Source organism: Scomber japonicus, chromosome 17, assembly GCF_027409825.1.
Source record: "Scomber japonicus isolate fScoJap1 chromosome 17, fScoJap1.pri, whole genome shotgun sequence".
NCBI lineage: Eukaryota > Metazoa > Chordata > Actinopteri > Scombriformes > Scombridae > Scomber > Scomber japonicus.
In genome coordinates, this window is record NC_070594.1 from 13,894,156 (window position 1) to 13,916,949 (window position 22,794).

The 22,794-nt window shown below is 39.7% G+C and overlaps 1 protein-coding gene across 1 annotated transcript in view; it reads right to left on the reverse strand.

Annotated features, from left to right (window-relative positions):
* mdga2a (MAM domain containing glycosylphosphatidylinositol anchor 2a) overlaps window positions 1-22,794 on the reverse strand; it is a 172,734-nt gene that overhangs the window by 55,158 nt on the left and 94,782 nt on the right. Inside the window, exons 7-8 of the mRNA XM_053336450.1 lie at window positions 11,107-11,198; window positions 9,781-10,018 (exon numbers count right to left, since the gene is read on the reverse strand). Of these exons, the coding sequence (XP_053192425.1) occupies window positions 9,781-10,018; window positions 11,107-11,198 (330 nt within the window). The remainder of the gene's footprint in view (window positions 1-9,780; window positions 10,019-11,106; window positions 11,199-22,794) is intronic.

Consider the following 22,794-nt stretch of genomic DNA (forward strand, 5'->3'; position numbering starts at 1 on the left):
TATTGCATTTCCCTTCTAAGATAGCATCATATCATCATCATTGCCAGCATTGCTATCAAAGGCATCAGCATTATCATCATAATGATCATCACTTTTTCATCACATGACATTCTCATCACTTTCACATCCCAATCCAATTTTTAAGGGTTGATTTCCGCCACCATCATCATTTAAACATTCATAATTCTTATCATCTAACAATACTTGCATCATAACCATCACTCTCTGCAGCTTTTTACGTCCCTGCCCTCCTCCTTGTGCTGCTACTCAATCTCATCCACAGCATCATATAATTCAGAACATTTACAACAGAACCCTCCCAAAGGTGATATAGCATTATTGCTGGCCGTGTAACAAAATATCACCCAATAAATATTTTGCCTTTGTTTAGCAGACATTTTAGAGCCTGGCTGAAAGTGAATATGAATAATGAAACAAGTGCAAAGAGCCAAATTGCTTGACATATTTGCAGGTTTCCTTGGGTGAGTGTATGTGTGTATGTGAGTGTGTCCAAAGTTTGGAAAGCAGAAAAACTACCAGGTTGGATCGGGCAGTCTGGTTCCTCATCAAGCATGCTGGCCAAGTAAATGTGTTTAATTAGTAAACCTGGCAAATTGCATAGGCTCCTAGAGTGCTGTGTTTGTGTGTTCATGATTTTCCTTTTTTTTGTGCAAGTCCAAACCATCAACAGACTCCAAGACTATTTTGTAGCTCCCAAAATAGTTTACAGCCAGCCAGTTGAGGAGCAGAAATCTTCTCAACGATGATGAAACCGTGTCATGCTTCCCTGATGATTTTAGAATCACTGTCATTCTGCCCAAACAATGCTGCAGCTGGAATGAAGTCAAGCCACATTGAAGTTTCATAGTGATGAAATCACTAGCAATCTCCAGAAAACGAAACAGAGTCCAGCTATATTTCTCTTGACCCCATTTCCAACAGGGTGAGAAGTAACAATCCAACTGCCATCTTAAACGCTATAACTGTCGGTTATTCTTCTTGTCCAGTCAAGTGACTCAAATGGGTCAGTGCACACCTGCTCACAATGCTTGGACTACAGCAATTAAAACTGCATGTGAATCCTTGATGAGCTGGCAGACATAAAGAGTGCTAAATATGCAGCTCTAAAGTTGCGCTAAATCACAAACAGTAGTCGCTTTACAAAAATGAAACAATAACTCTCATTGAACATTTTGTGGAAAACAAGCTGTAAACACAACACTGACAAACTATCGCCTTTTACGTTGACATGGCACACTTATTATTGTTTAACAGTTTCTTATTAACACAACCAGCAGACATAGAAACATTAGCATCCTGTTTCTGGCTGCCTGTTGAGTGTAAATCCAGTATTCATTCTCCTTTTACAGTAGCTCAGGCTCTCCACCAACTCCTGCGAACAATATCTGTCTCTTTAGCTGCTAAATGCTTTACTATGTTCATCATGTACATCAACTTTGCCATTTTGTGCTAATCAGGTAATGTACAGTGAGATTATCAAATCTGTTTCACTGGGAACAGCTGCTGGCTACATCTGGAACCAACATTGACGAACAGTTAAAGTGGGCACAATAAAACCAAAACAACAAGCTTAAAGACTTTAAAGCACGTCGTAGAGCTTTAGGCGGATTATTAATTTATTGTAATTTAAAAAACTGACTGTAGCAAAACCAATTCTACTGTAACTGGAAAATCCTGATTAATCATTGTATCACTGTACAAGAGATGAAAAACCTTTAGTTAGCTTTTCAGACATAACCAGCTGCTCATCAGTTAGTCCAACTTTTTGTGTAAGTAAGGTACACTAGTGTCATTAGCATTGGAATAATGAAGACTGGTCATTTATAGAAGTCTTGGCAATGCTGTTTGGCACGAGAGGAGGAGCAAAAATCATCCCCGCAGAGACAATAACAGCGGACACTCATTTCATTTTCATACATTTGCTGATTGGTATTCACACAATGTATTGACTGAGGCGGCCAGGTGTCAAGAGCTGACATATTTCTTTCCACAGAATATTCTCCTCCACTTTTACGAATGTTTCCTTGGGTCCAAACAGTGAAATGGTGAATTGACAGCAGCAGGGTAGGAGGGGAGCAGCAAGCAGCCATTAGCAAGTGGAGTAGAGGTGTATTCACAGAGTTGCCATCATTACACCTGGCCTCTCCACAGCTCAGATTAGGCAGGCAATTACAGCTGTCTGCCTATTGGGTTTGGCAGCGCAAATACTGGTTATCAGCTGCCATTGTCTCTCTGCGCACCATCATGGAAACACTAACAGGCATACATGCATCCAGACACTCTCTCATCTCTTTCTCTTGCTTACTCTCTATTTCATTCTTCTTCTTGCTCTCTCTTGTTCTCTCCCAAGACAACACCCTGCCTCCGTGTGAGAGACTGACCACTGAGATGCTCAGTGTAGCAGAGAGCCTGCTGTTGGTCTTCACTGTGCTCTCACTGTGCCAAAGCCATCCAAATGCCAGCATATGCGTATGCTTGTGTAGTGTACGCTATTGTGGTTTTATGTCTCTGCATGTGCATGTGTCTGTAGCTGAGTGTTGCTTTTCTCGCCCACGGGTGACACCATGCTGTGATCCGGCCTCAGTTCTTCACCGGGATGCTCCTCGTTTTTGTTGACTGAAACTGTTTTGTCTATATGTGTGTGTGCTTATGTACTTTATGGGACTAAATTAGGACTGGACTTCTTTGTTTGGCCTCAGTAGTGCTACTCATCTCTAGGGCCACAGCTGGAATCATCCTCCTAGCATTGAGGCTGATTGCTGGAATCTTACAGCAGGATCCATCAGCACCACAGCAGACACAGTACAATGTGAGCTGAATGCAAAATGTGGAAATATCCGGCACTTTGCATTTTCTTACAGTCACCAGAGCCAGAGCGGTGCAAACGGACGTCTTGAGAGAATAAACAACATTCCTGCTGTCCCCTTTTCGGGTAAGTGCTGTGACATCACTCCCTGTCACCATGGCAACATAGCGCTCTCTACAACTGCATCTTCTGCAGAGTGTGTATCTGTACGTGAGAGTGTGTGGTTTGACAGCTTGAGGCCAATGAGTTGGTCACAATGTGACAGGACTCTCTGCTCCTCTGGGTCCTGGACCTCTGGGGCCATAGAGGAGTCCCATGGATCGATTGTGGCCATATTTGTAAATATGTGTATGTATGTGTGTAAGAGAGATCTACATATCTGCACCAGGTTGCTGAAGTATAATAATATCTACAAATGTATTAAAATTGACGTAGAGCATCGACAGACTGCAGTGACACACTACAAACTAAACTGACATACTACTGTGTGTGGGTTTTTGAGTGCTGTGCCGCACCCCTGAGATTTTATAACTTATCTTGCGATCAATCACACAAACCCCTCATGAAATTGTGCCGCTGAGATTGTAAAGCAGCAGGCTTTCAACACCAATGCTCTCGTGGGTTGCTGTTTTATCTGTGGCCGAACTGCTTTCTATAATGTTGCACTTCGGTTTTTAACATTTAACCAAGCAGACAGAGTTAAAGGGAAGCTGGCATGCACGCTCTGCCCAGGATAGAAACACACAGATACACACCTCCAGTACAGCCTCTTTCTGCAACTAGGCAATGGGCAACTCCCCTGGAAGAGTTTATGTATCGTTCATCGACAGTATTTTATGAGGGAGGGGAAAGCGTTTCTTATTCATGTTTCCTTCCAAAGTTTTCCCTGCTGGTCAGGGAGATGATTTCCCAGATGGCAACCTCCATAAAGTAACTTCAGGTGGTGCAATTGAGGCTACATGCACTGGGCATAATGTGCAGTTATCTAGTCTTATTAACATATTTTATGCACTTGGTTTTCCTACATTCTCTACTACCACTGTGATTCTGCAACCTTTATAAATGTAGGTGTTTACAGACTACCGAGTGTTTTTCTACCCTGACAGTTTCAGCATCGATAGTCTTCCTCAGAAACATCACAGGTGTTGTAGTGACATATGCTGCCAGGTGGTTATATGCCTTTCCGTCTAGAAGTGGCATGACCGTGGCATCTACTGTTGTCATATTGCAGATTTTTCGGGACAGCATCCCAGCTGTGGGACAGCTGTTAGGCCCCTTCATCCATGCTGGGCTCTTTTCCGATCGTCTATTGCCTCGTTAATCCAAGCCAATCACATCAGAGGTCTACTGCTTTCAGATGTGATTATTTTAACCTTTTTGTAGTTCATGACTTCATTTTCCATCTAACCGTGGTTAGAGATATTTAATTTTGGGTTTCAAGTTTTATAGTGCAGATAAAGTACATGCCCACTTTTCTTTTTACATTGTTTTTGTTATTTATTTCAACTGCATGGACTGGACAATCTTTTCAATGTAGAGGGGGTTTTATTAGTCATGTAATAATTCCTCTCTTTTGTCATGACAGACACACATGCTACCAAATTGACCATTGGCCAAAAACACCATAGCTAAAATGTATGGGATGGATTAAACACTGGGTTTGTCTGCTCTTACATAAGATGCAATCTAGCTTGTATTTCTGGCAAACTAGCTTTTGTGTTTCTTCCAGGTCCAATGGGAACATGATTAACTTAACATTAGTTTGAGGGGTTATAATAAAGACCAATTTATGACAACCAAATGCACTGTGTACAGTAGTAAGCTGCTCCTGGATGCTTTTAGAGTTTTGGCTAACATTAGTAGCTCCATCAGGCACTTTATTACAACAAATGAACAAATCCACCACAGCTAAACTTGTTACCTGAGAACGTTATCCAAAAACATTGATTGGCCATCATTCTAACAGGCTTTCCTCTGTAGCCTCTATGTAAGCTAAGGAGCAAGACAGAGTTATGTTGGAGCCAAATAATAATCATATACTATCTTTTTGTTATCGGGGCCAAGTAGGTTTTCAGTGCAAACAAACTGTAAAAACTAAATACTAAAAAAAATAGCATTGAAAGAGAATGTGACCAACATCAATAAAGGTCCACGTTCTGTGAAAACTCCACATGTCTAAACACGAAGGAAAAAAAGCAGCAAACAACTTGTTTCAACTCACAGTGACCAAACAACAGTTGAACCTGTGCACTGTGTAGGTGAGTCAGGATGGAGACCAGGTCTCTCTTTATCAGGGTCAGTGAATTTGCTGCTGAAACAAACACATCAGCGCACCCAACAACAAGCGGTCGTGCCATCCCTATTAGAGTCATATGTGGTGCGGTCATTCAGATGATGGCCACTCATGATGAATCAGAGTCAAACAGACAGTAAGACGGTTAGAAAGAGGATAGACAGCAGACAAACAGGCCTGCCGCAAGCTTCAGATGACTCAAATTCATCTCAGAAAAAAAAAGATGTACATTCTGTTTATTAAACCCGCTCATTTTTTAATCAACTGAGCACTTAATTGATTTACTTAATTCATTAACTGCAGTGATTCTTAAGATTGACAGAAACGCTGGGTGGTGCCAGAGTTTCAGGTGTGAGCAGGGTGCTAATTGAGGGGTTCATCATGTAAGGATTCATCCCCCGTGCATGAAGAGAGAGGTGACTTTCAGTCCTAATGCTTACTTTGTGATCATCAGTCAGATTGAAAATGAGCTGTGATGTGCTGAGTTGTAGTGTGACGATTTTAATCAACAGAGACTTTTCTCATCACTATTACAGCCTTTTTAGAACTGGGGTTCAATGAAAGGTTTTCTTGAGCCAAGTTGGTAGGAATCCAGTGTTTGTAGTTATTATGCTACAGTGAATGCTGCAAGGTGATATCAGCTCTATGAATCTGAGTTGAAAATGGTTTTAAATGTCAAGAATCCATCTGTGATGTGTGTCTACATTCTGTCAAACTTTAATCTCTCAGATGTCATAAAAGTAGTTCCAATCTGATGACATGTAACATTTCCAATCACAGTCAGAGAAAGGCCATAATTATAATGGCAATAGTCATATTGCAGTAATGGCAATATCATCTAACAATAATCCAGCAAGACACACCCAAGAAAGACACACTGCCTAATGATGAAGAAGATTAATCGGCTCCTTCCTGTTAGAAGTTTATGGGGTGTTCATAACTCTTTTCGGCTGTTCCTGTGGTTCTTAATCCTGACAGTATTCAAAGGGAAGGTCTGTGTCTTCATTTTCCAGACCACGCTCATAAATAAGCATAAGCCAAGCTCGCAATCTCTGGGAGCCCCGATGAGAAAAGAAGTTGCTTATTTAATGTGTGTCATGATGGTAAATATTAGTGCTGTTTTTCAAAAAGGAAAAATCATGAAAGCTGTTGAAATCTGTGTTCATCAAAAGTTGAAAGAATGGAAGATGATAAATATTCTCTTTTATAAAGATGGGCTGAGGGCTGGGGCTAAGCCTGGGTTTGGAATCTGGAGCCGGAGCCAAAGCTGGAACAGCCAGCGAGCTCCAAAGTGTTCAGAATAGAGACACTTTAAGCTCAATCGCTTTCCAACCACTTCCCCAGCACGAAACCCTGGCAGACCTGCAGCGTAATCTCCTCTAAACGCTTTTATTAAGACTTCTAATTGCAGCTCGGGCTTTCTCCCTTCAGGAGAACAGGCAGAGGAACAAAACAAGGGCTTATTCACCCCAAAACAGGCTGCAGGCATATGGCAAAGCAGAGAGGCACAAGGCACTTTAGTACACAGCAGCTATACTCAGCGAAGACACTTTTCTGATTCATGGCATCAATCTGAAAGAAAGAAACACCACACATAGCAGGAAATCTACAAGAAAACGGCCCAGTTACATCGAGGTAAAGCAGCGAGAACCATCACTGGCAGGAGCAAAAATTCAATATAATATTTCCTATGACAAGACCAGCACTATGACAACGCAACACTTTCATAATATTTCATAGCCACACATCTGACTGGAACAATGAAAGCTTAACAAGCAATCACATCTAAGCCTTAAAGGAAACCTTTCATTTCATATGATCACAATGGAGTCAGTCATTTCCTTGGCTATTTCCTCAGTCAGACAGCAGTATCTTTTTACACATTAAAGGGCCTGTGTTAATGCATTGGCATCGCCCAGGCACTCCAAAAAGAAGAGACTGTACTACTTAAAAGATAATGAGGAAACAATCTTGGCAGGTGCGATTGATCCCACTGTTTTATTGCGCGGGGATTATCAAAGGATTATCTAACAATAATTATGCACCCAAGGTCGACACACTGCTTTCATGTTCACGCTGTGAGTGGCAGCAAGGTGTGCGTGTGATAGAAAACAAGACTGTGAGAAGGAGTAAGGGTGCACAAGTGTGTGAATGTGTTTGTCGACGTGTGTGCGCGCCTCTCACTGAGAATGTAAAAGGGAAAGAAAGCTACAGTATAAACCCAATCATGAGTCGTGAGACATCACACAAACCAAAAAGTCACTTATCAGTACTGAACACACCAGTAGGAAATTCAAAGCAAAAGCAGATATCTCCTGTGCCAGCAGCAAACACCAAACCCAATGGGAATCCCCGACATGGAAAATCTGGAAATCTGTGATGGTTGACCGGTATGTGGAGACTCCCAATCGTGGCATCTTTAAGGCACGGAGTTGATCAGGTCCCATCCCTCGGTGGAGTCGATGGGGGATGAAGTAATGCTTGGTGACACTGGAGCATTACCACACATTTGCAGCTCATTGATTGACCTCACACTGGAGATTACAGATAAAGACCACCATTCCTGTTCTATTACATGTGTTATCACTGTGTCTCTCTAACCACTGATTTTCACCATTACTGTAGAGGCTGCAGGAAGTGAGTAAGCACAAAACGTATTGTTAACTGAGCTAAATGTGCTACAGTATGTAGCAATCTTCTAAAAGACAGGATCTTTTTGTTTGCTGTGAAGCGGTTCCAGACTTCTTCTTATAAAATCTGACAGGAAAATACTTGACTGATGTTAAAATCTAAAACAATAGATAGAAAAAAAAATGTTTGACAGCTGATTCTATCATTAGTTTTTTTTTTTTTTTTTACAATGTATCGCTGACTTTATTGACATCTTTTGAAAACAACTGATGTACAGTAAAGCAGCAGAAAATTGAAAGACATGATGAACAGCTGCTGTAATATTGTTCTGTTTCTATGAGATCAGCTACAACTCAACATGCCATGATTGAAACTACAATGATGCAGCTTGGTAGACAAGGTGGATTGTTATGTCATGTTATAAACATGCTGTATACATGTATACAAACGTTAGTCAGAACAGTGGTGGAAGCAGCCAATTTGATGAAAAGACGATGGATGTTTAGTCTCCGATTAGTTGAACTGATGGGCGCAAGCTTTGTTTCACAGGAATCCAATTGAACAGTCATTTGCAATGCAGTGTAATTGGTACTGTAACAATTTTCTGTGTACATTAACTGACTATTACTGAGCATTTTCAGCCTGGGGCCAAATATAGGAATTTCATCAGGCAGGAAGCAGCCCAATACAGGAACAAACAAGCATTCTCATCCTTAAGGGCTTAAAGGGTCAGTTCACCCAAATCTGGTTTACTTTGGTTTTTCTGCAAAAGGTTTGAGAAATCTGTCTTTGAAACCCCAATGCAATGGAAGTGAATGGAAATTGCACTAATAAAAGGTCTGACATTTATTTTAGTTGAAAAAATGTTGGACAATCCAAACCTTATTGTCAATTGCCATTTTTATGACCACTATTTTATGATGACAGTAAATGCTGCAAACTCCACTGACAAAGCTCCATTTTATTGGTGTGAAGAAATTCTCACTGGCAGATGTGAAAACATTGGAAGATAAAACAGTCTGCACTGACAGATACTACAAAAAGGTAAATAAGAAAGTATGTTTGATAGAATTTGGATGACCTGACCCTTTAAAGGAAAAATCACTTTTCGTAAAACTTGGTTATATATCTTCAGGTTTGGCCAAAAGCAATAATACATTTCCCAGTATTTCCCAAATTTAGCTATAAAATTTAAACCACTGTGTAAAAACCAAGGTGACCACTGAAGTTATTTTTACAGATGTCAGTTGTAAACGCTCATTGAATCTTGGATAATCATTTCATGGCTCAACTTTGACCTCTACTGTACCTACCATAGTTGTAAGCACATGGAGTTTAACTGTACAATGGATAATTATCACTGACATTTACTGTGTTGTGTCCTTAGTTTTTACTTCCAAATAAAAAAGAGGTAATTATGTAATGATATAGATATTAGCGGTCGACTGATAGTGGATTTTTAAAGGTCGACATACTGTAATAATGATAGTTCGGAGCAGAAAAAAGCCAATAGCCTATTGATCCACTGACACCACTTTGTCTCAAACAGTAGCTGATTTTACAAAAATATGCCGGTTTTAAGATTGGCAAAGATAAACAGTGAGACTACATACAGACAGCTTTCGTTTTAGCTTGTCTGTAACAATTCACTATTAGTCTGAACTGATTTGGTGGTTGTTTAAAACATGGTTTGCTCAATCACTTATGGGCTTTTTACTTTTGAAAGTTTTTACAGTAACGAGCATAGTTGTCATCATCTCCCGTAATTGGTCGACCTCTGATTGATATAATTATAATAGATAGTCGTAGCTGCTGGTATTACTTGCATGATAAACCATAACTTGTAGGATTACAGAAACAACAAAAAAGCTAAATATTTTTTTCTTTTTCTCTGTCAATAGACTTTTTCAGTTTTTTCTCAATTATTTTCTACATCATGTGTGTGACTATAGTGCCTATAATAAGTGTGTCATATGTGTTGGGGGAGGTGTGTAGATGTGTCACTGACACAAAGGGGTGTGAGGCTCACCAGTTGTGGAAGAGATGTTGACGTCAATGCTGATCTCAGGAATGCCTCCTCCCTTTAGCGCAGCCACGCAGGTGTAAGTGCCGAAATCAGTGAACTTGAGGTCTATGATGTCAAGGTTGGTGGTACCAGGGGAGATGTCGGGGTCCGTCTGGGTGATGACCATACGCTCTGAGCTCCGCAGGGCACGGCCATTCTTCAGCCAGCTAAACGTCAGCTCCTCTGGTGGTGTCGCCTCCACCTGGGACATTCAACATGTTATTTGTGTTACATTGACTTGAACGGTTGATGGGTGACTTATGTTAAAGGTAGAATCAGTGATTCTGGAGAAAGATTGTTCAATACGCTTTCTCAAATTCAGTGAATATGTCCTCATGTTCCACTAGCTGTCTGTTATGTGTGTTCATTGAAAAAAAATCTCATGTTCATACACAGCATTGGCTCTGTAAACGGAAATCAAAGTGGCCACACAAAACTACTTCAGCCAATCAGTAGGAGTTTGTACTTGTGCACTGCACAGGAAGAAGTCATCACTGCAGCTGTCTGGGTGAGGACATGACATCTCCAGCATTCGAATGGTGAACGGTGGGGGAGGGCTGGTGAACTGGAGATAGGCGGTGGCCAATTCATATAGAAATGATTTTCTCATATAACAGATATGCTTCCATTTTATTAAATGTATCAATCAACACTCATTCCAAGACAGTATCACGGAGACTCCCCATATTTTTTAACACTTTGAGTCTGTTTCTATCATGATGAGTGAAGTGTAATTTGAGCAGGCAGCTATACAAATATCCCGCTGTATAGTATGTGTTTTGAATTTATTAACCATATCAATGAATTAATACAAACACTCTTGATTTCTTCCTGTGGAGCTGACATGCAAACTATTTTGGTACAGTAAAATTTCTGTTGTTATTCAGTCTGTTGAAGACAGTTTGGCTGACCGTTGTCCTCTCAGCTCACCAGGAGCTGCAGCTGACAGGACAGAGACACTGAACGCAGGTTGAGGTAGAAGTAGTGAGGCGGCAACAAGGCGGAGAGTGTCAATGGACTGTTTTACTCAGATTGTACAACAGCGTGTGTGATTAATTGTAAGAGGAATGGAAGTGACTCTACATCTGAGGCATTGCTCTGACTATATTTCTCTTTTTGTAGTTACTGTACCTTGACAATGAGCATCCATGAATTTTGGGAGTGGAATTTCTGAGGGAGCATAAAGGGAGGAGCGTATTTGGAGCTTTTGGTTCAAGTATCAACAATGTTTCTCCAGAATGACCGATTCCAACTGTAACTTGATGCGATGCGTGTTCACTTTGATTGTACCTGACAAGATATTTTGACTTCACGTCCAATCTGGATGTTGTCGTCATTGTGGTAGGGGTCAGGAGTGATCCAGAATCGGCCCTTTTTCAAAGCTGTGAAGAGACAAGAAATTTAATTAGAACTGGATTAACATTTGTACACTACACTTGATCCTTCTCTAAGTCTGTGACATGCTGAAGAACAAACCCTGAAACATTTACAGTAGGTTATGGCTGCGCTTGTTATATTGATGTTTTTTTTTTGAGAAGTAATCCCCACAGGATTTTATGGATTTTTCAAAACTGAATTTTTTTTCAGCATTGTTACTTTGCTCAGTGTCCACACTTGGGCTGTAAACCACTGTTATGCATCTCCAGTGAATATACTGTAAATCTGCTGGTGTTATTTGTACCTCTCCAGCCTCACATCATGAAAAAAATGAATGTGGTACTGAACCAAAAGTGTAAGAATAGATATTGATGTGACAACCGTAACTGTTCTGTGTCAACTGTTCTCTTGATGTAACAGTAGATTTAAACAGAGACTTATTGGCTTGAGGTACTATAATTTTATATACTGTAGGTATGTGTATGTATGTTGGATATAGCTATTTCTTTAGTTTTCCTCTCTATAGCCAAATGTTATCTCATTTAGCAGATCATCTGGTTATAAAAAAAAGAAAATTAAATACAAGTCATAGTGATATAACAACAGAATAGTTAAAAAATAAACAGCAGTCAGCACAGTTGATGTGAGCAGATATTGATCAGTGACAGTGGCAAATCATCATCCATTATGGCAGCGATAAACTTGGTCACTAAAAAAGTAAATCACAATATAGAGGGTGACATCAGCCCAAACCTATTCAGAATCGTACAGTGTTCAAGAAGTTGCTCACACACTCCCATAAACCCACACACAAACACGCACAAATACACACACTGTGAAATTGGAGAGATACCTAACAAAATATCCACCATTTCTAATCCAATTTGGTTTGCAAACTCCATTTTCAATGCATAGCTTCTCTGAACGAGAAAAAAAAGATGATTTCATTATAATGCATGCTGTATTGGTTCCAAACCCTGCGCCTACTGTTCAATTCATGTCCTCAGCGAAAAAAGCTGACGGCACCATGGAAATCTTTTCATCTAGCAATTCCCAAGTGACATTATCATATTCAGTTTGGTAAAGGGAAAACGAAAACAAAACCTGCGTGTCAGATTTAAACACAGGAAATTGAATGTGCAAAACATTGTGATGCCTGCTGAGCTGCACATTGAGGGGAGAGAGACGAGTGACACACGCCTCCTTGACATGATCTTCCTCCTCGCGTTTGAAATCAGTGTCGGCAGGCAGAGAATCCTATTTCTGACGCGTGTCAGATACAAATATTAGAATCATGTCAACACTCTGTAAATTCTCATAAATACTGCTGCACATTTGCATTCATTCTCATATCTGATATATTTTAATTCTTCAAGGCAGTACCTATCAATCATGTTGTAATTTAGTAGAACTGGCATGGAAACTGCAATTATCATAATATGGTGTGCAGCATATATGTATCTGTGACCTTTATGGATATGAAGATAATACAAAGCATTACCAGAAACCAACATTCATTTTCCATCTGGGCTCTGAGCACAGCTCTGCATCACAGTGTATCTATTACCTACACACCAAGATTGAATTTCCTTAAAACCAATGTACACAATATAAGGCTAATAAAACAATACCATGTCCATGTTGGAAGCCACTAAGTAAGCATATCTGTGAGGAAACACTGATTTCCCTCAATCACATGTCAGACAGCAAAAACATCCAGAGACAGAGTTGTAGTTATATCTTGACAGTTTGAAAAGGCTTTTGTGTCTCAGCCACATTCTCAGCAGAGTTACAGTACTAGCTGCTTCTTAAGAAAGTATTATCTCATCCACTTCACACCGTGTGCGCGTGCATGTATGTACACGCACACACATTTCCACAAATCTCTGTCAATCACTGCGCTGTCACAGGTGTCAGAGGATAAACATTTGGACTTGACTGCTTTCCCCTTTTTACATTCCTTCAGCTCAACTATGGTCTTGGATGGAAATGATAACACTACTAGACACTTAACGATCACTGAGCCAGCTCTACTTTAAGAACAAACACAGGTCATTTGCTACAGTAGTCCAGTCTGGTAATGGCAGACATGTGTTTCTGTGTAAAGCTGTAAGGTAAGCGTTCTATAAAGCTGGTTTGCACTAGTTTGTGGGACTGTGCGCCTGCTGGGGGCTGAGAAACTCTGGTTCTGAAGTCATCAGGTTATGTTTTGTTCTATGAAATATTTGTTCTGTAACTGACAGTTTTAGTTATTTGAAGAACTAAATTAAATTTAAAAGTAAATTGTGCATTTGGAGTGGCATTTCAATAATCTTGATATAATAATCTTTCCACTTTTGCATCATGTGTTTGACATATCTTTTCTGTACATCTAGATACAATACACTGTAGATTTAGACATTTTTCCTCAGTCAGTCAAGACTGTTCAGGTAAGTTGTCATCAAAAATGTCAAATGGCACAAAATCTGCTCTGAGCTATTCATGGCTCAGAATTATGAAAACTGTGCACTTTTAAACTGTACAACAATTCAAACTGAAGAATAAGATGTATACATGGAACTTCCCATTATAAACAATGCTAAATATGTGGTCAGTTGCTTACAGAGCTGCATGTGCTAAGTGAAATGAAGGATTTTCAGCTCATTTTTCCACTTAATAGTGTATCAAATATACCCAGACAATGAGGACACAAAGAAGAAGTTCTGAACATATTTATGACAAAAGATGATCAGTACAGTATAACATTATACTGTCCATGTTGGCCTGTATGTGCTATCTCCAGTTTTATAATATCTATGTTAATAGATCTGACTTCCTACAGGACTTAGTGTATGTCAAGAAACTAAAAAGTAATATTTGTGGATGTCAAATGAAAAAAAGAAGCCTATCTGTGTATGGAGGTGCTGGCAGTGCAAATCAACTGCTCCCATCACTTCCACACAGATTGCACAACCAGAGATCTCAACTATGAGTTAAACCAGAGGTAGAAATGTCTGATTTCATCTCAGTGGTCACTTTTCAGTATTCTACTTTTCCCAGACTTTACCTCCCGATGACTCAGCCTTCCCTCATTTCTGCACAGAGCTGCAGTGCACGTCAAAATAGCCGGTGCTGCATATGTGCACTCATGCATATTTCAGAATTGGTTTCCTCCTAGCCTCCTGAACATTCAAACCTCCTTTCCTAGCATTTTATCTGACTATAAATATTGAATAGCAAGTAGGAATTCCTGTAAATCACCTACATTTGTGTACAAGAGAGATAAGTGGCCATTACTTCCCTCAGTTGTAGTAAATTTTGCTGGACAGCTGCAGTGACTAAAATGGTGCCTGTTCCCTTATGCATGGAAGGGAATCTAAAACTGGAGGTATTTTAAAAAGGACTGTGGTGAGTGTGTGAGGTGAGAAGTGCAGAGTTGGGATACTTTATCGAGAGGCAGTGTGTTGACACTCCTCCTTCCTTGTTGCTGATAACCAATTCAAGTCAGATAAATCTTTAATAAGCTCTGGTTGGAAACAGAACTTTCCCATTTGCTTTGGAGGTAAACTGTGGCTCCGACTATTGTTACACAATTTCCACAACTTCATTAATATCTAAGGGCACTATTGGTTCGTGTGTCTACAGAATAAGTTTGTGAGTCTGAATTTACATATACTAATAACAGATAACAGAACAAACCCTAAACCTAACACCAGTGCAATGCAATTACAGGCTTACCTCTATGAAGGTTAAAATTCTTCTTTTTTCTCTATTGACTGCTCGCCCTCTTAGTTACTAATGCTATCAAATTTAGCTGGCATAGAAGCAGTTTGTTAACAGTGGCACATTTACACCCAACATTTTTGAGCTATGTTTTAATAAAAGGAATTTATTTCAAACAGAGGCATGACAAGACCAGGTGCTTAATTTCTAGCTGGCCACCAACAGTTTGCTGGTTGAAATCAATAATGATCAAGCTGATACAAAAGTATTGTGCATGGGACAACTTGTATTCAGCCAACCTGGGAATACAAGTGGACTCAGGTTAAGAGATAGAGTAAGGAGCTCCAACACCCATGAGGGAGCTCAGAGTAAAGCTTGCTGCTCTTTTGCATCGAAAGGGCCCAGGTGAGGTGGTTTGGGCACCAGTTTGGGATGCCACCTGGACGCATCCCTCTGGAGGTGTTCTGGGTACATCCAACTGGCAGGAGACCCTGGGGCAGACCCAGAACATGCTGGAGGGACTGCATGTTTTTTCTTCCCATGTAACATCTTGGGAACCCCAAGGAGCTGGAGGGTGTTGCCGGGGTAAAGGATATCTGGGTTTCCTTACTGAATTTAATGAATCTGACTGAAACCCAGTCCTGGGTAAATGGTGGAAGATGGATGGATGGATGGATGGATTACAGGTTGGCTGCTTAGCTCAGACATGAGACTAGGTTTATTGTTTGTATTTTCAAGTGGTATGTTTTACTTTTACTTAAAATAACCATTGAAACTAACTTTTTTTTAGCATTACCTGTAATCTCACAAAATAATGGTGCTCCTTGACCTTGGAAGTACTGGGCTAGCTAAGTATTAAGCTAGTTAGTCAGACATGCTAACCTTTGCAGCTTATGTTAAAGCAGATAAACATAATATTTACCCTATTCTTTACACTGTTTCCCTTGTAGTTTAAGTTTTAGAAAGGCTATACAATGCACATATGGTTGCTAAGCTATGATTGGAACCACTGTTGAGGAGATGAGTAAAGAAGACTGTGGAGGCATTAATGCCACAAAGAAACATTGAAATTAGCTAGCATTGAGTCAAATACCTCTCTGTTATAGTCAACACAAATAAACATTATAAGCCTCATGAAGGTCGTGTTTAATGTTTGTACTGTATGTTAAATGCTAAATGTTTGGAACAGGGTTCATTTACGACATACCATAAGCAATTAGCCATTAGCAAGGTTGATCTAGCAGTAGCTCCTTTGTTAGGTGTCAACCAAAGCAAGGGATCATCAATATAATAGGCATGAATTAAACACACATCTCAGCGTTACTTTTAAAAACATCAGTATCACAGACATGGGGGCAAAAAATAGAACTCAACATACACACAAATAAATCTGCATGCAATATTGATGATTTTTGGAGGCTTGTTTCCTTTTATCATCATCAGGGCTTCCTGTCATTGAACCTTGACTGTGGCAACATGCCAAGGAGTAAAATATCTACTGTAGGAGCACTTAAAGGAGATACTCTCTTTATGGTAACATTTGCATCATATGTTGCCTGTACTCCATTTTGCTTCAAAAATTGCACATAGTTCATCTGTGATGTGATACAGTGCATATTGAGGGCATTCTTCTGGATCATTACCGTACATATTACAGTGTCCCCATGTTGCTTTTTACAGCCATCTGAAGTGCCTCTCCCTGCAGCAAGCTTGTATGAATATCCACAGCTTGAATAGCCTGTGGGAATAATGGGTGGCCTGTACATGAAAAGCGCAGATAATCACACAAAGACAAAAACCCCAGTTGAGGCCTTCTTCAACAGAGAGCTCATGTCATTCTGCAGGATTACAATACCACCTCAGGGGAGCTTCTTAGCAGGGCAAAAGTACACACAGCCCCAATGTTACTGACTATGACATGCACGTATATATGCACACAATGATGAAGACACAATGGCATCACTGCGAACGCACACGCAGCAAGAAAAAAGACAACTGAATGTGTTTTTCGGACCACACTCTCAATTTTCAGTTTCATTGGCACAAAAAGGTTGTCATACCAAATTGAGTTATATGCTTTTTTGAAATATATAAAACATGCAATGATTTTGCCTTTGTTTGGGTTTACTTGTTTGTAAATTAGGGCATGGAGGATCAAGGTGTGATCTGATAAATGCCTATAGCTACTATGGTAATGAAAACTTTTTGGATAGCCAATTTAAATTTATTGTCTGAATATTGTTCATTTAATTTGAAATGGTGCCAACATATCAGGTCTTTCTGGATTTTACATGGTTTATTTTTTCCAAGTAATTCTTCTTATTTGTTTGCAAAGTTTTGGACTGGCAAATAATATTTTACTGATTTGTTTAAGGGTTTTCCATTTTTCCCAGAATTGACTAGATTCAACTGATACATCACTGCCTCCAGTGGACTCTCTCTGCCTTTGTCTGGTAGAAAAGAAAGAAGAGTCTCACTTTGAATCATTATCCTCCTGTCTACCCATCAGTCCATCTCATTTTTCAGACAGTCCTGTCTATCTCTCAGTAGGCATCACACTGTGCTCTCCATTCATTCTTGCAGAGAATATCAGCATGTGGAGCTGAACTCATCTCTCAGTGCCAGAAGGATGTCTCTCTAACTGCCACTCTCCTCTGCCTCATCTGCTGCACTCAAGGTTAAACACAAAAAAAAGGACAACGAACATTAGCATGACAACAGACATAAGCATCACAGGCACTCATACACAGTACACATGTCTGTACCGCCATCTAAACACCTTTCATTTTCCTATTATCACTCCATCCATTTTCACATTAGCACCAACACATTCCCCATGCATCACCACCTTTGCAAACCATGGCCACTCACACATGTCCATTCTTTGGTGAGAAAAAACAAGGGAGTCGCGAATGCTGCTCTCAACCTTCAGGCTGACCTCCGGCTTTAATTTATGTCAAATAGGATTCACATGCACACACAAGTGCTGAATGCACAAACAAAACAGGCACTTGCACATGTATAGGCACACTTGTTCACATACAAATACACACACAGACACTTCTTAGGGCTGCAGCCCAAGAGATTCACCCGCCCGTGCCAGTTTTGGCCATCCAGCCATTACATTTGGCATTCATGAATGGAAATATATTTAGCTTTCCACCAGAATTTATTCCAGTGCAAATTTGATAAGGGTCATTCACATGTTGATTCACATGCTGACAGCCAGGTTTTTACAAGGTTTTTCTCTCCACTAAAAAGTCTAAATAAAAACAGCGGGGAGCTCATACTGAAAAAGATTGCATTTTTGCTCCTCTATAAATAACAGCAAGCTTCCAATCAGTGTTACAAAGTGTGAATTGTAGGGTGTGTTTGACTTTGTACTTATGCTGGCTCCAATGTGTGTATGTGTGTGGGTGTACAGAATTAGTTGTGTCTATGTTTGGGCAGAATGATGGGTACCTTGGGTGTAAAAGCCTCATACCTGAATTTGGCAGGAATTCCTTGAGGGACTGTCGAGAAAATCTGACGACAACATGGCAGCGTTTGATTGTGGATCTTTGATAGCTACAGCAATGCTCATTTCTCCCCATCACACGCAGGGAAAACACATTGCTTTGCAAAAAGATGGGAAACACATGCACACAAGCTGGTTGTGTGTGCGCACAGAGACATGAAAACAAAATGCCAGTCCAGCTGCCCATTTTAACAACACCATCTATAGACAGTTCTCTCAATTCACCAACTCTCCCCAACTCTCAGCAATTCTCCATTTGCAAGAGCTGCCTATTCATACTTGATTTCCAATGGAAGACAGTGCAAAAATATCTTTGCATTGTCGCAGCAGATATATCACCAACTGGTGTCCTTGCTGAGGACAGAGTGGACTGGAGTGGCCAGGGTAAGCAGGGTATTGACCTGCATTTGAAGACGTGTTGCGGACCCTTATCCATAAAAAGGATCTTGTCAGTAGGGTGATGTGATGCCAGTAACATGCTGGGCTGGCTGTGGAGATGGCCATGCCCTGGAATGGAGTCTGGCTGGTGGGACAGTATGGCCGGAGAAACTACCATCTGCTAGGGAGAGATGTGTGTTTTCACACACACAGTCCCCTTTGGCAACAGCAGTTTGAGAGGGCTTCTCAAGGACTCGAGAGGAGGGTAAACGAGCTCAGATAGGCAACGATGAGGCCACAGTGTGACACTGCAAAATGAACTCAGTGTAACAGAACTAAATAGATTGTTGCAAAACATGCACATGAACACACCTGCCCAGACAGATGACCATTATTTCTTTCCCCAAGCTCATACCCAAACATTTAATTCACACTGTAACTAATTACCAATTGGCAAAGCATTTTTGATTTTTGATTTTTAACTATTCAAGACTGTTTTGCAGTCAAAAAAGCCCACATATTCTGATAATGAAATCAACTGGCATAAAAGAGGAAATCAAAAGCCAAAAAAAGATTTGTGTTTGTGTATGTGAGAAAGAGTATGCTAAGGCATACACTCAGACACTCATGCACGCGCACACACACACACATATGCACCATGAGTAACTAAAGGTCTGCCTATGCTCTAGCCTCCAGTCCGGCTTATCCTCTTTCAATTTCCTTCTCCTCCTCACTTCAAAGTATCACGTCAGTAAAAATATGCTTCTGTAGTAGTTATACTGTATATTTTGTGATGCTCAGTTAAAAGAAATATACAATTTCCATGTTTAATTTTCATTTAAAAAAGTAATCAACTAAAGAAAACATTTGAAATTTACAAGAGAACAGAAAAAAATGCTTGCTCCCATGTATCATAATGGCACAGTTAGCAAGTTAATAGAGTACAATGAATTCAAGTGCTAAAACATATGTACACTTGCATCAAGTGGTATCATCACCATAAATAAATAAATACTGATTAGAGTGCTTCAAGTGACTAGGGAGAGTCTCCTAAATGTTTAAACAATCAGGAAGCATCTCTGCATTTCTTTGCATTGATCCTGCAGTCACAAGGAAAAGTAGGACATCTATGGTGAAGATCAGTATGACCTAAAAAGCTTGAACAGTGTATTCACTATTGGCATACTGTATATCCCAGTTATTTGAAAGTGTTTCCTGTGTCCTTTCAATAGATTGTTATTTAACTGTAAAAAAACAAAAATTCTATTACAAAAATGTTAATGATAATATCTGACATATCAGTATAAGACCTGTCAAATATTGATATCAGTATTGGTTGGGCTATATGAACTACCCATTAACAGAAGCAAGCATGTCAGAGAGGAGGAAACATCATGAAAAATTAAATTCTGTCTATCAATTTTCAAAGTATTATTAAGTACAAATAATGCAATAAAATCCATATCAGTATTTCTAGCAGCGCTCAGTAATATCCACCACTATAATCATCTGGTGCTTGTTGATCTCAAAATTGCATTTGTGTGAGTGACAGCTCATCAGACTCAGGAGAGCGATCCTTGTGTCACAGTGAGATGTGAGATAACATGCTGAACTCATCTCACTGTCAATTAGTGATGTCAGTTAGGCCCCTCCTTCTGCTGTTACTGTTTTGTATTAGTCTGTCACATAAATAAAACAAAAAAGGTGCTGCTGTTAGATTTATTTTGACATCAGTGTTGAAGCTCAGTCTTACTACTTTCAAAATGACAACACAAGATAACTATCTTAAACATTGTTTTTCCCTCTCCACTCCAAGAGCATTATGAGCAATGAAATCTTTTTAATTATCTTCTCAACTCAACTTTATTAGCACCTTGCAGAGAATATGCACCCTGAAGTGCTTCACTTAGCAGCATTAACCTCCCACCCATCCCCAAAAGAAAGCAAATAGACAACAATAAACACAATCTTGCAAAATGTAAAATTGCAACAATAAAACAATAAAGTTAAGAAAAATAGAATAAAAGGCAATGAAATTAACACCAGGGATAAAAATATATGAAAACCAAATCTTAAAAACTAAAGCTAAAGCTATTACATTACTCCGAATTAAAACTGAAAGCCAGATTGAAAAGATAGGTCTTTAATTTCCTTTTAAAAATGCAGAAAGAGCTTGCCTTTCTAATAACCAGAGGCAATGTGTGCCACCTTTTAGGGGCATAAAAACAGAAGGCAGCCTCGCCAGTACTTTTATGAGGAACATAAGGACCATTTAAAAGAGAAGCGGTGGAGGACCTTAGTGATCTGGCTGGACCATAAAATGAAAGAAAATCTCTGATGCAGGGAGGAGCAAAGTTATTTGAAGCTTTATAAACAAGTAAAACCAATTTAAAATCAATTCTGAAAGATACAGGTAGCCAGTGCAGTGTCTTAAGCATTGGGATGATATGATCCATTTTCTTTATTTTAGTTAAGACTCTGGGCACAGCATTCTGAACTAACTGCAGTTTTCTTATGGACTTTTAGGTATTCCAGTAAAAAGGAAATTACAATAGTCTAGACAGCTAGTCATAAAAATGTGAATGAACATTTCGGCATCTCTCTAAGGTACAGAGGGTCTGACTTTGGCAATATTTCTGAGATGGAGAAAGGATGTTTTAATGACTTTGTTAAAATGAGAATTAGAGTATAAAATAGAGAATATAAAATCACTCCAAAGTTTGTGACTTGTGTTTTAATCTGATTGCTAAAACCACCAAGCATTGATTGCGGTTTTTCTCTTGCTGCTTTGGGTCCTATTAAAGAAAGTCAGTTTTATCCTTGCTTAATTCACCAATCCAGTGAGACAATCAATGAGCATGTAACAGGGTCACAATTGAGTGTCATCAGCATAAAAATGGTAACCATCACATATTTCCACTTTACAGACATGCAAACTTTCTGCTAATCCCATACAGAACTGACTTCTAGGATAATCACAGCCTCACGAAACTTTACCATCACAAATAAATCTAGGGCATTTAGAGGGTGTCTGGCTTTCCTAGGTAAATGAACAAATGAGTGTTTTCTGAGCAATTTCCAGAATGGAAGTGCTCACCCTTCAATGTCTGAAAAATGCCATTCTAACAGAAATCTCAAAGGTTGTGGTGCCAAATCACAGAATGATTTCTATTACCTCAAGGTCTTGGTGTCTAAAAATGGTATTTTGGAGGGATTTCTAACCATTTTAATCAATTCTCAAGTGGTTAAAAGTGGTTAAATCTTCCACCAATTCCATGTAACAGATGGTGTCAACCTGAAAACTGCTGCAACAACTAATGAGACATAATCAAGCATGTGAATGGCCATCACATACTTCCATCATAATGTTCTAAGCTCTTATACACTCTAAACTTAAAAGTCTGAATAGGCGCCTAATCAAAACACAATGTTTGACAGATATATGACTAGAAATACTTGTCACACAGTGCTGAGCTGCATCTCAAATTAAGCTTCAGCTTTCCCAGCTTTCAGATGATACATACCGCCTCTATGTGGCATATACTGTTGACCTGCTATGTCCCTCTAAATACCACCTGCCCAGCCTTAAAAAGACAAAAATGTTTGTATGGTATTCCTCTTGCACTGGGTCTAGGAGAGGGGTCTCCTAGACCCAGTGCAAGTGGAATACCATATTCAATACCTTGAGTCTATGATAAATAAGCACCCAGGCTGACAAAAACTGTTAAATAAGACTGAAAGAAAGCTAAAACACAGTCAGAGAGACTCACCCATTTCTCAAGTCTGTCCAATAAGAAATTGTGGCCAATTGTATCAAATGCTGCACTGAGGTCTAAGAGAAGAAGGGCAGCCATGTTCTTTGCATCAGAAACGGGTCTGTAGGCTTTGGAAACAGGATTTAAACAGCTTGGTTGGGATGGGGTCTAGAGCACAAGCAAAGGACTTCATCCTGCTAATGAGTTCACAGATGGCATTTCCTGACATCAAATCAAAGGACAACCATA